Source organism: Urocampus carinirostris, chromosome 1 (assembly GCF_059441175.1).
Source record: "Urocampus carinirostris isolate Australia breed hairy pipefish chromosome 1, RoL_Ucar_1.0, whole genome shotgun sequence".
NCBI lineage: Eukaryota > Metazoa > Chordata > Actinopteri > Syngnathiformes > Syngnathidae > Urocampus > Urocampus carinirostris.
In genome coordinates this window covers 6,096,838-6,112,895 of record NC_142349.1, presented here as the reverse complement: position 1 = coordinate 6,112,895, position 16,058 = coordinate 6,096,838, and the positions used below count along the sequence as shown (strand labels likewise).

At 42.4% G+C, this 16,058-nt stretch overlaps 1 protein-coding gene across 2 annotated transcripts in view; it reads left to right on the top strand.

The window, feature by feature from the left end:
* The window catches only part of rem2 (RAS (RAD and GEM)-like GTP binding 2), a 50,541-nt gene that overhangs the window by 22,405 nt on the left and 12,078 nt on the right, over nucleotides 1-16,058 (top strand). For both annotated transcript variants that reach the window (XM_088349132.1, XM_088349045.1), the window contains exon 4: nucleotides 13,521-13,698. In XM_088349132.1, coding sequence (XP_088205258.1) covers nucleotides 13,521-13,698 — 178 coding nt within the window. The remainder of the gene's footprint in view (nucleotides 1-13,520; nucleotides 13,699-16,058) is intronic.

The following is a 16,058-nucleotide window of genomic DNA, read 5'->3' as shown; positions in this document are numbered from 1 at the left end:
AGATGGCTTGCTATTGCAAACAGAGAGAAGCCGCTTTGTTAATAGGGGGAAAAATGCCAAGGGTTGTCCGTGGCCCGTGTTAGTCCTCCTATGATTGCATGTTCTTCCTTTCTTATGGAGCACATCATTTAGCCCGCACAAAAATGCAGTACATGTCTGCTTTCACTTAGCTTGTTATTCTCCTGGTAGAGACCCTCACAGGTGGCTGGTGGCTCCACACATCCCTTTTGCTAGTCCTGTCCTTTCCCGTGCTCCATCAAACGGATTGCCAAGACACTCCCCTCGCATCGCCTGCTCTAGGGGTCTGATCAGATACCACTTGGCCATTTGGGAGATGATGAATTTTTCAGGCGAAGAGAGTTCTCCTAAGGGCAAACGTTTACCTTGGGGATTGGATCTAGGGCGAGGGCTTACACACTAGCACACATCCACAGTAAAGATGTCGTTGTATGCAAAGAGAAATAATTTATTTACCCTGATTAAAATGATATGTTGTCTTTTTTTGTAATCTGTTTACAGGATTAAAAATACAACTTGCAGTTGAGGTTACAATATACTTGTATAGTACAATACATGATTTTGAGATTTCTATGAATAGTTCTCAGCCTTGTGAATCTTTACATTTTTTGCTTCTTTGCGCTTTTTTTACATAGGCTCAGAACAAAAAAGACACCAATCAATAAATAAAAAAGGAAATCATAAACCAGCATTGAGCCGTCAGGGCCTGCAAGGCCTTCTCTTCTGGCGTAAAAAGTATCTGAATTATGTGATGTTGATATTGAAGCATTTAACCAATCACATTTAGCCATTACTTGTTGCAAGGTTCAATAACCTACCCAGAGGCCTTTAGAACGAGATTTACGGCATATCATTAGTGTCCGAAGTTTTTGTTTCAGCCAATCGGATTTCTAGTTGGTAACATCAAGGCCATCTTGCAATATAGGAAAGGTCAGCAAGGGGGCGATAATACACCAAAGTCTAAAATACCTTATACATTGGAACCTCAGTTTTCGAACGCCTCTCAGCTCGAACAAATCGGAGTCCGACCAAAAATTTAGAGAAATTCTTGCTTCGCTGTTGGGTCAAAAAATCAGAATTTGAACGCCGGTAATGCGTGAGTGCGTACGCTAGGATGCGATGCTGAGCGGCGTACGGGTGTAGATCGCTCTTTCCCTGACCAACTGTTGTCAGACGTGCATCGTTTTGCTTTCGCTTTTAATACAGGTGTACGAAGTGTTTTAGCCACTAATTATGCCTCAGAAGAAAGTCAGTGCAAGCAGCAAAGTTGCTACAGCTGAAAAAAGAAAAGTAGTGCGTACAACTATTGCATTTAAGGAAGAAATAATAGCAAAATATGAAGGACGAGTGCGAGCGCCTTCTGCTGACCACCACAAAGGTAAGAAATCCTATTCATAATTATTTTCTTTATCCTTTGTCTTTATTTTTACACGTTCATGTTAGCGTAATCTTTCGTACGGAAGATTACGATAACGCGAACGTACGATTAGCCTGGGTTAGCTTTAAGTTCACGTTAAACAATCAGTAAACATTCAGGGTGATGGACGGAGCCCAACATTGAGGGTGTTTGAACGGAGCCCCCTTTCCAATGAACCGCTCACCACTTGTTGTGGAGACCCGTGTGCTAAATGACTTGTAAACGACCTGATTTCTTTATTTTTACACGTTCATGTTAGCGTAATCTTTCGTACGGAAGATTACAATAATGCGAATGTATGATTAGCCTGGGTTAGCTTTACGTTTACGTTAAACATTCAAGATAAACATTCAGGGCGTTGGAACGGATTAAAACGATTTACATTATTTGTAATGGGAAAAATGATTTCGGTGATCGAACAAATCGGTTTTCGAACAGGGTTCTGGAACGGATTATGGTCGAGAACCGAGGTTCCACTGTATTGCCAAATTATAAAATAATTTATCCTTTTACTCTACAGTGAACTTTTACCTAATTTAAACTTTCAACTTTTTTATACTAAGAGACGTTATTGTCAAGCAACTCAGAATCTGTGAAAAACACACAACAAAAGTTAAAATATTGACCATTTAGTGCAACAACAAATAAAATATGAAATACAAGAATCCGTTTTTACATTTGTTATGTAAAACACATGATCCCTGAAAACACAGGAAACGTAAATGAATATGTATAAATATTTAAAAAAAAAAGAAAAGAAAACAATTCAGAAGCTTTTTATAATCAATAAGTTTAAAACCAACACAGAGTCACTGATAAAACATGCATATTGACCAATCACAGGAAAAAAAGTGCCTAGAAGGGAACTGACTGTTATTTTGTAAAAATGTCACAAAATACTGCAAACCATAAGAACATCGTCGTATTTACCTTCACTGCAGAGTGCACTGAGTGCGAGAGATAAGGGAGTGCCTTGCGCTGTCTGCAGAAATCCGCCCAACTCTACGGCTGACCTGATCAAATTGCTCTGAGTGGTTTATTTATTTATTTAAAGTTTGATCGGTGGGTTTTCATCATAAAGTATCTCAACAGTGAACATATATAGTCTAATGAGCTTCCATTTAAAGGGTTTCTGAGCAAACTATTGCCAAAACGGGATATGGTGGTGAACACCCTGACTGTAAACTTGAGTTGAAAATTTGCTAGACTGAACCAATTATTTAGTTCATGTTGCTTTGACTTTGCATGTATCAAAATCGGAACGGAATCTCTCGACTTGGGAACGTCGTAGAGAAATGTGCAATCTTTAAACATTAACTCCGATCCATATATACTCATGAAAAGAGCCATGTAGAATCCTGAATACAATACTTAAAATTTGCCCTAAGGGCGTAAGCTGAAGTCAATGTTTTTAAGTGCCTCTCCCTGTTCCATTTTTTTCCTTGCAGGGAAGATATATTCCAAATCAAAACAAGAAAGAAAATGACAATTTACACTTATGATAGTATCGCTAGTGACTCCTATAACATACATTACTCAAATAAAATAATATAATACAATTCTTGATATATTAATCATCATTAAAATATTTATCTATAACAAATTGATGTAGATTAGGGACATTCTAACATCATCATCTAAATTAGGTATGTCAAACCTACATTCCGCAAGCCAGATCTGGTCCATTGGATGATTACTTCTGGCCTGCCATAAACATCTGAATATGTCAATAAAAGCCTGTAGGTAATTTCTATCAAGATGTGTCATTGATTCAAATAAATGCAAGCCAAAGGCTCTCTCTGGCCACTATAGAGCACTTTTGAGTTGGTATAGCGTGGTGAGTTGGTTCAGGTGTAAAATAGCATTCACTGAACATCTTAAAATAAAACGGTTAACTCATTTAATTTCAAATATGAAAATCTCTTTCCACATTGTTTGTGAATAAATGTATTGTGTTTAGAAAATATGTAGGGTAGGTTAGTAATGGTAGGCTGATTGATAATATAATAATGAAAAACAGAGTTAAAATTGATACTTTTTTACTGATCCGGCCCACTTGAAAACTGAAAGGCTGGATCTGGTTCCAGAGCCAAACTGAGATTGGCATCCCTGATCTAGATCATTCCATAAATTAATACTTTTACAGGTGGCACAATGGCTTTTCAATGTTGTATGAGAATATTGGCTTTATGGATTCTCCTGAGATAATATGTGAGAAACAATTTTTGAGTATTTGAAAATTGGTGCTTACCTGTTGTGTATACTAAATTGTAAATTGTGTGAATGAACGATTGTTTGTCCCTGTAGTTCTCTGGAGACCCGTAAACTCACTCATGACCCTAATGAGAACACGTATAGAAACCAGATGGCTAGATGGCTCCTGAAAATACCAGGTTTTTTTCTACCAAAAAAGATATGGATGTGTTTATGACAGGATATCATTTTAAATGGAAATATGACGTGATTGTTACTTGGCCTGGAAACGATGGAGCCTGCTCTCAGGTTTCTATCAATTGAGAGGGAACGTGTTAGTATCGACCAACTTCAAATTTATTTATCTGCAGTGTAGATGCATCAACTTCTGGATAATAAAGGGGGAATTTAGAGTCGTTAAAAATAATGTTCCCTTTTGAAATAAAGAAAATGGTGAACTGGGCTCTGTCACCCATTAGTTTGTTACTTTGAACACCCGTTCCCTGTCATCAGAGAAGATGCAAATGAGTCATGCGACAGTATGGCATCATCAGAATATGGGAACATCAGGTACGCCAACACTAATCTTATAAGCATGGTTTGAATTTAGATATGCATTTTGTGTGTGAACATGTGTGGGATCTTGATTCGATATATTTACATTATGAATCCACAATTAGGCTGTCATTGTTATGTTATAAATATATGCATTAACCACTAGCCACAGAGCTCTAAACTACTTTATGAATCACAATTTGTGTTTGTCTGTGTGTGTGTGTGTGTGTGTGTGTGTGTGTGTGTGTGTGTGTGTGTGTGTGTGTGTGTGTGTGTGTGTGTGTGTGTGTGTGTGTGTGTGTGTGTGTGTGTAACTTATAAGCTCACAAACAGCTGAACTGATTTTTGTAAAAATTTAAAGAGTTGCACTTTAGGCCTCTGACTTTTGTGTACAAGTGGCTCTGGGGCTCCATATGGCTTTTTGTTGCTCCTTAGTGGCTTTTTGGCACTTTTTCAACAAACTACAGCCCCAACAATCTCGCCCAAGTAGCCAGTATGCCTGTCAATCTGTCTTTAGCTGATGGAAACTGTAGACTGTACGATACAGGAACTATATCAGATTTAAACTATGAATCTATGTTTTTAATGAAAAGTAGAAGTTCAAACTAATGTCATAAAGTTATAACTCAGAACAAGAAATACAACCTAATAGCAAGAAACCATGGGACCATGGTCGAAACAGATGCATAGGCGGATTTTCAAATTAATTGTTAAAACAGGGTGCTCTGCAACTGGGAAAGAACAAAAAACTGTCAATTTTGCTGGTAACATATCAAATGTGCTAACGATTGCAGTCGGGGGATTGCAATTGCGGTTGCCATTTGAACTTTACAGCTCCTTCGAAAAATTATAACGCTTGCTTTGGAATGTCCTTACACTGACATTGCAACCATAGATTGTAGACTTTTCTCAATTGCAATGCTGTCCAGGATATTTTCTGCCAATAAAATAAAAACTTCTCGAGAAGCAGTTCATCTCCAGCCTCTGATTTTACAAACATCCACCTCACCGGAAATTCAAAAACATGCGATAAAAACAACCGTCCTTCTTCAAAACTAAAGCGCATCTTAAAGGACTACTGTTGAATTTGCATTTGCAAGTTTCTTTCAAATGTTAACCAGTGCAAGCTGAGACAATAAATACAACTTCAAGACCAGTTCAAAGGAATTTTAAAATGGAGCTTGAGGATGGCACTTAACTGTTTTACAGAGACATTTATGGGGACTAAGTGATGATAAAACTTACCTACACCTAAATCACTGAGAAGATTGGATGTCCTTTAACAAATCTCAAAGTAAGGTACTTGATTAGCCTCTAACGGATCAGAATGTTGAGAAGTTGACACTGGTGAGGATCTAACAATTTTTTACATTAATAAAATAATAACTCTTTCCCTGTCGGCTCTTAGCCAATGAAAATGATCGGGGAGCTTAGTGTGCGGGAATTGATCGTCAAGCATAGATTGAAACAGGACAATCGCAGAGACTCCTGCAGCCTTTTCCTAGGGAATTGTTCAATCTAGAACAAGAAAGACAACAGAGACTCCAGTTTGATTAACACATTTGGGAGGACTGGCAATGCACACTCGCACTCCCTCATCCATTTTGCAGCTCCTCCAGCATTTTATTGACAACGTTTGCATCCCATTCACTAGTGGCAGCCCGAGTATTTTAAACCTAGGCCTTCAGCTCAAGTCTGAACTAGTAATGTGTCGTTCGTGAATGAGCTGAAATTTTCCATTTTATTTGTGAAACCTGTCTTTTGTAACACCATCCGATTTAAGCAAGCTTCTTTAAAAAGAGACAAAGAATTGCAATGACAGGTGGATAATTATAAAAAAAGGCAGTGAAAGGGAAGCTTGGCACAACCCGAACAAAAAGATTGAAATTGTAGGCCCAGCCTGAAATTTGGATCATGTCAGTCAGGCTTTGGCTTTAGATCTTACATCCAGCCTGAAAGTGGCACACAATTCGGAATAAATTAATTAGTGTTGATGGACAAATATATATATCTAACATCATTTGATTCAAATGAGGCGGCATGGCGGCTGGGTGGTTAGCGTGAAGCTCTTGGATGCGGAAGTCCAGGGTTTAATTCTAGCTACCGAAGCTTCCCGTTTTGCATGTCTGCCACAAGCCTGTGTGTATTTCCTCCAGTCATTCTGTTTTTCTCCAGCATTCCAAAAACATATATGGCAGGTCATTTGGCCCGTTCAAATTGTCCTAGGTGTGAATGAACGAGTGAATTTTATGTCTCTGTGTTCCCTGTGGCTGGATGGTAACCAGTTCAGAAGATGGCTAGGAAAACCTCCACCACCCTAGTGAGGATGGTGGGCTGGATAATCCAGATATCTTCTAGGCCAGCAAAGAAGAATTTCTCCCACAGCCCACAAGTTCCATTAACATATTTAACAGGTGTGAAATCCAGCCTCACAGATATTTGTTTAACGGAAAGAAGTATTTTTTTAACATGTAGAAGCACATTGTGTAAATTGTGGCTTACGCAAAGAATACAACGTCAAAGGCAAAACAGGATGAGACTCCTCTGCCCCATTGCTCTTTCCCACCAAGTTGAGTAGCTGGCAAGAGCCCCACAGTGAACAGAACACATACAACTTAAGATGTTTACCCTTAAATGAGTATAAATGTCTGATAACTAATAATGAGTAAACATTTGATAACCACATAGTAAATTTGACAGAGGTAAATATGCATTGTCAAAGTGTTTTAACTCAACCGGTGCTCCTCCAACAATGAATAGAGTAATAGGGAACACAATGTGCTCTAATATTAGTGAAAAAAAAAATCGAGTTCACATAATTTTACACTCTCCATAATCCATAAGTTTTTGTTTTCTCATCATTCAACACTTGTAAGAGTAGGTTTAAAAAAAATGGAATATTGATAAAAAAAAATAGTGTTAAACATAATTTACACTGCACAACTTGACGCTGAACTCAAACGTGTTAAATTGTGACTTTTCAACTAGTTTATAACTTGACTAACACTCCCGAGAGCAGTGTAGTGTGAAATAATAACTTCAATCAGGGTAAAATTAACTTAGAAAATTCTACATTCAGCGTGCATTTTACACTCTGTGGACAGGAATATTTGTTTACTGGGGCGGTGTTTAAATTACTCTGTAGGTGTTAAATCACTGGTTATTTTAGTGTGTATAAAATCTTTGACAGTACAGTTTGCCGTGCTAGCCCTTTTACACTACAGACTACAAAGAACAATGTTTTTCTTTAAGCACTTTTATGTATTGTCACTCTTCAACAAAACTTAAGCGAAAACGTTAAGCTAAGCATGAAAATGTGATTTGGTGTCTGCAATGATTTTTGAAGCAGACCTTAGTTCATATGGGGTTGCAATTGACTCCAAAATGTTTTTTTTAATTTTATTTTGAGTAAATGGCAAACTTTGATCAACCCACACAGACAGTATGCAAGGATTTTCTTCTATGTCAAGTGCCGGCTGTCTTCACATTTCATAATCAGCAAAGGTGCTAATTATCCATACAGGTACTTGATGTTGCTCCTCCAGGACATGAAAATTATCATGAACCATTTTACCAAGTGCGAGCCCACAGATCGGTTCAAGGCCGGAAAGCAAGAACAAATCATACTGAGCAGGTCAAAGTTGTTTTTTTCTGCTCGAACCACTCGGGCTAATTGAACCTTTATGACAGATAAAAAACTCCATTGGGATTACACTGCCCTGGACTAAAAGGGTCAGGAATTTCAAAGTGACGCATGACATTCCTTTTCTATTTGTCATATTACAGCAATATTCACTTAAGAAATGCCCAACTAACCACCTGCCAGCTCAGATCCAATGGTGCAAAGGATACTAAGTTCATGATAACTTACAAATCATGTTTATTGCTTTCAACATCTTGTCCTATGAAGACTCAAGGGTGCGTTTCCTTCTAATATTTGGTTTTGTTCCAAAAATCCAAGTTTGCAGTGTTTGCCATACGTAGGGAGATTCTAGCAGGCACGTTTTAATTGGCCCTCATAAGCCTATATTATTTTTTGTAATATTTTTTTAAGTATATATATGCAAAGTTAATCAGAATAACATGCACTGCAATTAGACATCCGGGTAACATGTGACATTGACGAGCGTTATGTTTTCCCCAAGTTGAACATTTTTTAAATTGGTGACCATAAAAAATGGTTAACCGCCGTGCGTACCGCACAGAAAATATGCCTAGCACCTTGTCACACTCCCTGTGTTTTCAACAGAGCGTAAAAACGTGGCACTGCTGTTACAAGAAATTAGAAAAGTTTGCTCAGAGTCGGAAAGCGCTTTGGTGGACACAGACCCTAACTGTAGCTCAAAAATTGCGGGTGACAATAACCTCCTGTGAACCATCAAAGAGGAACCGGCATCTGTAATGGCAGCAATCACAAAAGCTCTGGTACTAATATTTAATTCTGTAATTTGCTGTTTACTCGCCAACACGATAGTTTGAAATACTACAGCGTCAACTTTGGAACAATATTTTTTTAGAAATTAAAGTATACTTTATATGAGTATGTTTATGGGTGTAGAGCAGGGGTGTCAAACATACGGCCCGCGGGCCGGAACCGGCCCCCAAGGTGGTTCGATCAGGCCCGCAGGATAATTTGAAAGTGGAAAAAAATTTCCGCTTTTTTGAACCCCAAAGGCATTCCGACTTAATTGCTCTGGCGCACCCTGGCGGCTGTTAGAAAAATTGGCCGCATTGTTCCACAAGCTGTAGGGACTGAACTGCATTGAACTTATCTTGCAGTATTTACAAAAAAATCAGTTATGTGGGCAAATTATTTTAATCTTCTAAAAATGTTACTTAAATGATAAATATAAGCATGGTTTTGGACAAGTAAATTGCCTAAAACCCAGGAGCTTTTTTTGGGGGGGGGGGGTTCCGCCCTGGTTTATTCCCGGACCCTGGCTATTTCAGCTGAAAATGAAAATCTCCATTCTGATCCCTGTATATGCGTATGTGTAAGTGGTTCAAAAATTCCTTTCTTTAAAAGTCTCATTTAATCTTAAAGTGCATTACTATATTTTTCTGTACCAATTAAAGTTTTGTGCCTTTAGTGGGATCAGTTGCAATGCATATTTGTGAATGATAAAAGTAAATTGCACATTTGTCTAAGGAAATATGAGGTGTTTTATGAAATGTTTTGTAAAAGGATAGTTCATTAAATTTCAATATTTTCCTAATGTTCTTGTGCTTCTTTACACCAAAACAAAGGAAAGACATGATATTTTTGTTATTTATAGCAGAGTATGGTATAATTTTAATGGTCCGGCCCACTTGACATCTCCCTAGGCCATATGTGGCCCACGATGCGAAATGAGTTTGACACCCCTGGTGTAGAGGATATTTGCAGATCATTATCAATTAATCAATCAAACTAATATTCCTATAAAATCAATTACAAACATAAAAAGGAGCAAGCTTTTATAAATGCTAACCTATTAAATACTTACTTACTTACTTATTGCTCCAGCGAAGGTCGGGGGGTCCCGTCCCTGTGCGTTGAGCCGACCAGATGAACCAAGTTTTTCCAATGCTGGCGGTCTTGTGCCAGCTGTTCTGCATCCTCTACGGCAACTCCGTGTTGTTGGAGGTCGCCCGCAACGACGTCGAGCCATCGAGTGCGGGGTTTCCCTCGTGGTCGTCTCCAGCCTGCGGCCTTTGGGTCAAACTGGAGAATGGCTCGTGTCGGATGGTCTGGTGGTAGACGAAGGACATGGCCAAACCAGCGGGTGCGGCGTTGTGCGACCAAGGAAGATGCTTGGGGCTGGCACGTGCGGGCTCTGAGCTCTTTATTGGAGACTCGCTGGGGCCACCTGATGTTCTCGATGGTTCTGAGAGCCCTGCTATCAAAACCATCGATTCTTGTGGCCAGGGTGTCGTTCAGGGGCCATGTTTCTGAGCCATAAAGCAGGATAGGGAGTACGGCGAGGTTGTAGATGCGGAGCTTCGTCTTGCGTGCGATGGTCTGGTGCCGCCAGAGTGGTTTCCAGAGAGACTGCAGAGCAGATGCTGCCAGGGCTCTTCTGCGGAGAATCTCTGGTTTTAGGTCCCCATTGTCTGTCACCATGGACCCCAGATATACAAAGCTCTTGACAGGCTCTACGATGTCGCTACCAATTTGGATGGGAGGTGGATCTGGTCCATCACCGACATACATGAACTTGGTTTTCGTCCAACTCACTTGCAGGCCAAGCCGCGCTGCCTCTTCGCTGTAAATGCCCAGAGCGTCTCTCAGCTGGCTGAAGGAAGTGCTGAGAATGATGGTGTCGTCAGCATACTCCAGGTCAGTCAGGTGGTAGTTGCCGAAAGACACTCCGGGGATGCGCTCACTAACCCTGAACATCAGATGGTCGATGATGCAATTAAAAAGGTCGGGAGCAGCCACACAGCCTTGGCGAACGCCGCTGGAGATAGCAAACCAGTCGGAGTCAATGCCGTTGATACGGACACAGCTCTCTGCGTTGCTGTAGAGCAGCTTGAACAGGGCTATGATCTTGGGTGGTGCTCTGAGAGCTTGGAGGATGTTCCACAGTGAAGAGTGGCAGACGGTGTCAAAGGCGGCCTTCAGATCAATGAATCCGATATATAGATGGCGATCTTTACGGAATTCACGGGTCTTTTCTATCAGCAAACGGACGGCAGAGATGTGGTCTGTTGTGGAGCGGTTGGGCATAAAGCCAGCCTGCTGGGGACGGCGGCAGCTTCTGATTGCTGGAAGGGCACGGCTGAGCAAGATCCTGGTAAAGACCTTGCCCGGGATGGAGAGTAAGGTTATGCCTCTGTGGTTTCCACAGACAAGCCTGTCGCCCTTGCATTTCCAGAAGGGCAGGATGACTCCTCTGGTCCAGTCGGTGGGCAGCTGCTCCGATTCCCACACCTGGTTGAATAGGCGGGTTAGCCACTCCACCATGCCATCACCGCCGGCCTTGAGCATCTCGCCGGTAATGGCACAGATGCCGGGGGCTTTCTTGGTGTTCAGCTTCTTCAGAGCAGCTCTCACTTCCTCGGGTGTTACAGGGTCTGTGCAGCAGGTGTCGTTAGGAGGTGCTGTGCTCGCAGCCCCTAGGAGGGTGGGATCAGCCGGGATGGTGCTGTGCTGCAAGAGGAGGCTAAAGTGTTCCTTCCAGCGCTCGAGGCAGTTGGCTTCTGTCATGATGAGGTTGCCGTCTGAATCCTTTACCAGGGCTGTCTTTATGTGTGGGCCGCTACGGGCTTGGCGTAGTAGACTGAATACGCGGCTCATGTTGTTGTTGTTGGCCGCGGACTCAAGCTGTTGGGCTTCTGCCTGCCAAAACCTCTCCCTATCTTCAGCAATGGCCACATTGCGCAGGCGATTCAGTCTTCGATACTCTGTGAGGTCGCCTCGGAGTCGGGCCTCACGCCGCTGGTCTATGATGTTTAGTGTCCTCTCTGATATCCAGGGCTTTCTCGGGGAGGATCGCGGGCGTCCGAGGACATTGTGAGCAGACTGGAGGACACTTTCCTTGAAGGCCGCCCAGTCTGTCAGCTTGTCAGGAGCCAGGGTATCAAGAGAGCGGCGGATGGAGCAACTGAAGTCTCTGGCGATGTTGGGGTCGCTGAGTCGGGAGGAGTCGGGGCGAGGCAGAGTCTTGTGCTGGTTGGCTCGGAGCTTTAGCTTGAGCTGGGCCACCAGCAGACGATGGTCTGTGTTGCCAAGCTGTGCTCCTCTGAAAACCCGGCAGTTGGTTACAAACGACTTCCAGCGTCGTGATATCAGGATGTGGTCCAATGCCTTCCTGGTTCTGCCATCTGGGCTGTACCACGTCCAGTGATGGATGCATTTCCGGGGAAACCAGGTGTCAGCAACACAAAGGTTGTTTTGGTGGCAGAGGAGGAGGAGGCGGTTGCCATTGTCGTTTGTTGTGCTGTCAACGAAGGTGGTGCCAACAGGTGAGCCGGGGGACCGATCATTGCTGGATAGAGTGGCGTTGGCATCAGTGAGGATGATGGTGACGTCGTGTGGTGGGGCTTGGTTGACAGCCTGGTGGAGTTGGTCAAAGAACGCGTCCTTCGCATCCTCATCAGCGACATCGGTGGGGGCGTAGGCGACGATCACTGTCATCTTGCCGTGATGGTGGAGGAATCGAGCAGACAGTAGTCTGTCGCTTATTGGTGTCCAGCTGATGAGGGACCTCCGGAGGGATTTTGGAATGGCAAGAGCCACACCGTAAAGGCCGGTCCGACTCTCGGGGCCACTCCAGATATAGCAATGGTTGCCAGCTGTTGTTTCACCATTGCCTTGCCATCGTACTTCACAGAGCCCTGCCATGGTGATGTTATAGCGACAGAGCTCTCGGGACAGCAGGGTGGCAGCTCCGGGGCGAAGGAGTGTCTGGACATTCCAGGTGGCGACACGGGTCTTATGACGAAGATCGATCCGTACTCGTTGGTCGGGGGCAGGCTGGGGTCCGTTACCGTGTTGGTCAGTCCGGCTTCTTTCTCTGGTCAGTTTCGTAACAAAGTATGTTTCTCCTGGGTGAGTTGTTAGCCCTCCGCAGGATAGTCGGTTGGTGGGGCTGCCACCTCACAGCGTACCGACACGCTGGGGTCTTTGTTTGTCTGGAACCTACCCCGGAGACCGGCCCGCCATGGGTGACCCTACCAGGAGCAAGCTCCCGACGGTATCGCTCTCCAGGGTCACTGGAACACGCAAGCCCCCTCGCCGCATCAAGGCCAGACCCATCCGAGGGGGACCTATTAAATACCATTTTAAAATACATATGACTAGTGGCAGGCTGGCATGTTACACCTAGGCCTCCAGTAGTGTTACGTCTGAGTCAATCCAACCCTCAATAATTATTTTAACAAATTTACTGCTGCTACACATATATAAAGCATCCGCTATCTGAGTGTTAATGGGTAAGTATGAAGCACATTGTAAAGCGCCTTGGGAGGTCTTCAGTGACTTGTAAAGCGCTATATAAATTCATCCATCCATTATCTTCACCGCTTATCCTCAATAGGGTCGCAGGGGTGCTGGAGCCCATCCCAGCCATCCTCAGGCAGTGGGCAGGGGACACCCTGAACTGGTTGCCAGCCAGTCGCAGGACACACAGAGACAGACAACTCATTTGCTCATTCACACCTAAGGACAATTAGGACCATCCTTTTCACTTGACATGCATGCTTTTGGAGTGTTGAGCTGGAGGAAATCCACGCAGGCACGGGGAGAACATGCAAACGCCGCACAGGAAGGTTCAACCTGATGACCTCAGAACTGTGCCGCAGACGCGCTAACCACTTGCAAACCATTTACCATTAACCATCTGTGTGCTCACAGGACCTGTCCACTCTACAGTGCGATGTGTGCATCCTGGTCTTTTCCGTGACAGACAGGCGAAGTTTTCATCGCACGGCACAGCTCCGCCTCCTCCTCAGGGAGTCTCAGCCTCACACGCCAATCATCCTGGTGGGCAACAAGAGTGACCTTGTTCGCTCCAGAGAAATTAGCGGAGAGGGTAGGTACAGATGATGCAACACACAGACCCACAATCTTTTACTCACTGATTTGTTATTGACATCATTCATTTCTTAGCCACTTACATTAGCCTAGATGGTAAGGCGCCCGCTTTGAGACTGGGAGGTCGGTGATTCGCGCCCCGACCGAGTCATTCCTAAGACTTAAAAAGTGGTCGGCGGCGCCCTCTGTTGGCTGCGGCTGCATCGGCTCGCTATAACGGGTCAGGTGCAATCGACATTTCGTTCTGTGTACATTGTTACACAGAATGACAATACAAGGAAATTATTATTATTATTATTAAAGCAGCAGTGTCAATGGACTACAAAATTAATGGCATAAAAAGTGTGCCTTAGCTGCAGGGCTGGGAGTCTTTTCAGAGGCTCACGATTGAATTATGATTCAGGGATGTAAGATTTGATTATAAAATAATGATTGCGGGCTTTACTTCACTAAGATTTGATTATCTTGTAGTGCTTTTCAAAATTGCTTTTGTCGAAAAAAAGAGGAGAAAAAATTCCACTACAGTTTATTTAAACCAATGCAAACCGGAAAGAGACATGACATTTTATGTTTATAGAATACATGTCAAAAAGCAATATCCTTCTATTTTAACCCGCCATTTTTGAGAATGCTGTCAAGTAAAGATAACAACATTATTGCTCAGGCTTTAGGTTAGCTGTGATGGGATGTTATCTGTGCCCTGAAGAGAAGGATAAAAACAGTTGGATGTTTTTTCTAAACCTACATTCTAAACCACACTATAAATAGAAATGCCATGTTAAGACTATTGGTGGCCCAACCAAAATAATATTGGTACAAAATCCATTGTGTTGATATCCACTTTAACCTTTACAACTGATTCCTTAACCGTTATCCTTACTCTTAGTGGTGGGCCGCCAGACCCTGCAAGGCCTTCTTTGCTGGCCTGAAAATCATGTGATGTTGAAAATGCTTTGTCCATGAGTACTCATTAAATTCTAAATTGTCTGCCAGCTTCCTTTTTTGGGATCTCCCCTTGGATGTGCTGCTTCCAGATGTGTGTTTTCATATTTAAGCATTTACCCAATCACATTTCGGCCATGATTTGTTGCCATGGTCAGAAATCTACCCGAAAGCCTTCACAATCAGTGTTGAAGGTTTATAGACACGGAATAGTTATTGAGGGTTGGATTGATTCAGACGTAGCATGACTGAAGGTGTAAGTGTGAAATGCTATCTATGTAGCTATCTAGCTATCTACCCTTGACATTTCTCATTTCCTTTCACTGGTTGACCCCTGCCGCATCATACAGGTGCCCTGCCCATCCCTTAGAACACGTCCAAACATCCCACTATCCTATCACAACACCTCTCCACTCATTCCTATACCAAAACAGGAGCTCTAGCTTCTACTACATTTAGACCTATTTCCTCACGTGCACTTATAACACAATCCATCCATGTCAATCGCGGCCTACCTCTTGGTCTCCTTCAATTTACTTCCGCTCTGTAGATCCTCTTCAATATTCGCTCCTCATCCATCCTCTCCATGTGTCCAAACCAACCGAGTACTTACTTATCCACACGCTTGCTCAGTTCCACTACTACTCCAGTTCTGTCTCTCACAATTTCATTTCTCAAACCCGAAACAGTTCATCTCAAAAACATTTAATTTCTTTCCCAGAAATGCTAACTATTACCCAAAATAAAGTGCAACTCTACCTTGTACTTTAAAAGTAAGTCTTCAACCTCACGTAAAAATGTCTGAATTTATGAGAACCAACGACTATCTCCTCACAAATTCATTCTGGTCCACACAAGATCGTATGTACAAGAACAAAAAAATAAAATCTGACTAAAACCCATTACCCAGGAATGGTTCCCTATATATGCTCTCGCCTAAAATAAGCATCTCATTGTTTGTGTTAAGAAGTTTTGCTACGATTGTAAGACCCTTTATCATTGATTTTAGACATCTTAAAATCAATAATGTATGAAGAAAACGCTGCCAAAGACATATTACACATACTGAATAGTCAAACAGCACAGCTGAACCTTGAAATTGAGGCAATTGTGTTTTTAAGAAAGCAATAACATCAATAATGTCACGACCATTCTTAACTGTTTTCTGAAAAACGATTTTTCTCACCAAAAAACAACATTGTGACTACTTCTCTAACAGCATCGCAGCCATAAATAAATCAGCAATCTCTGTCTTTGTCCTTCCTCTACCCTAGATGTATAACTCAATTACTTCCTACCCCTTTGTCTAAATTAAATGATGCAATAAAGAGATGTCCTAAATGGATCTCTTGTTTTAAAAGGAGACCATAAAGTAGTCAACTCATGAAATTGAACGGTAATTTTATTTCATCTCTG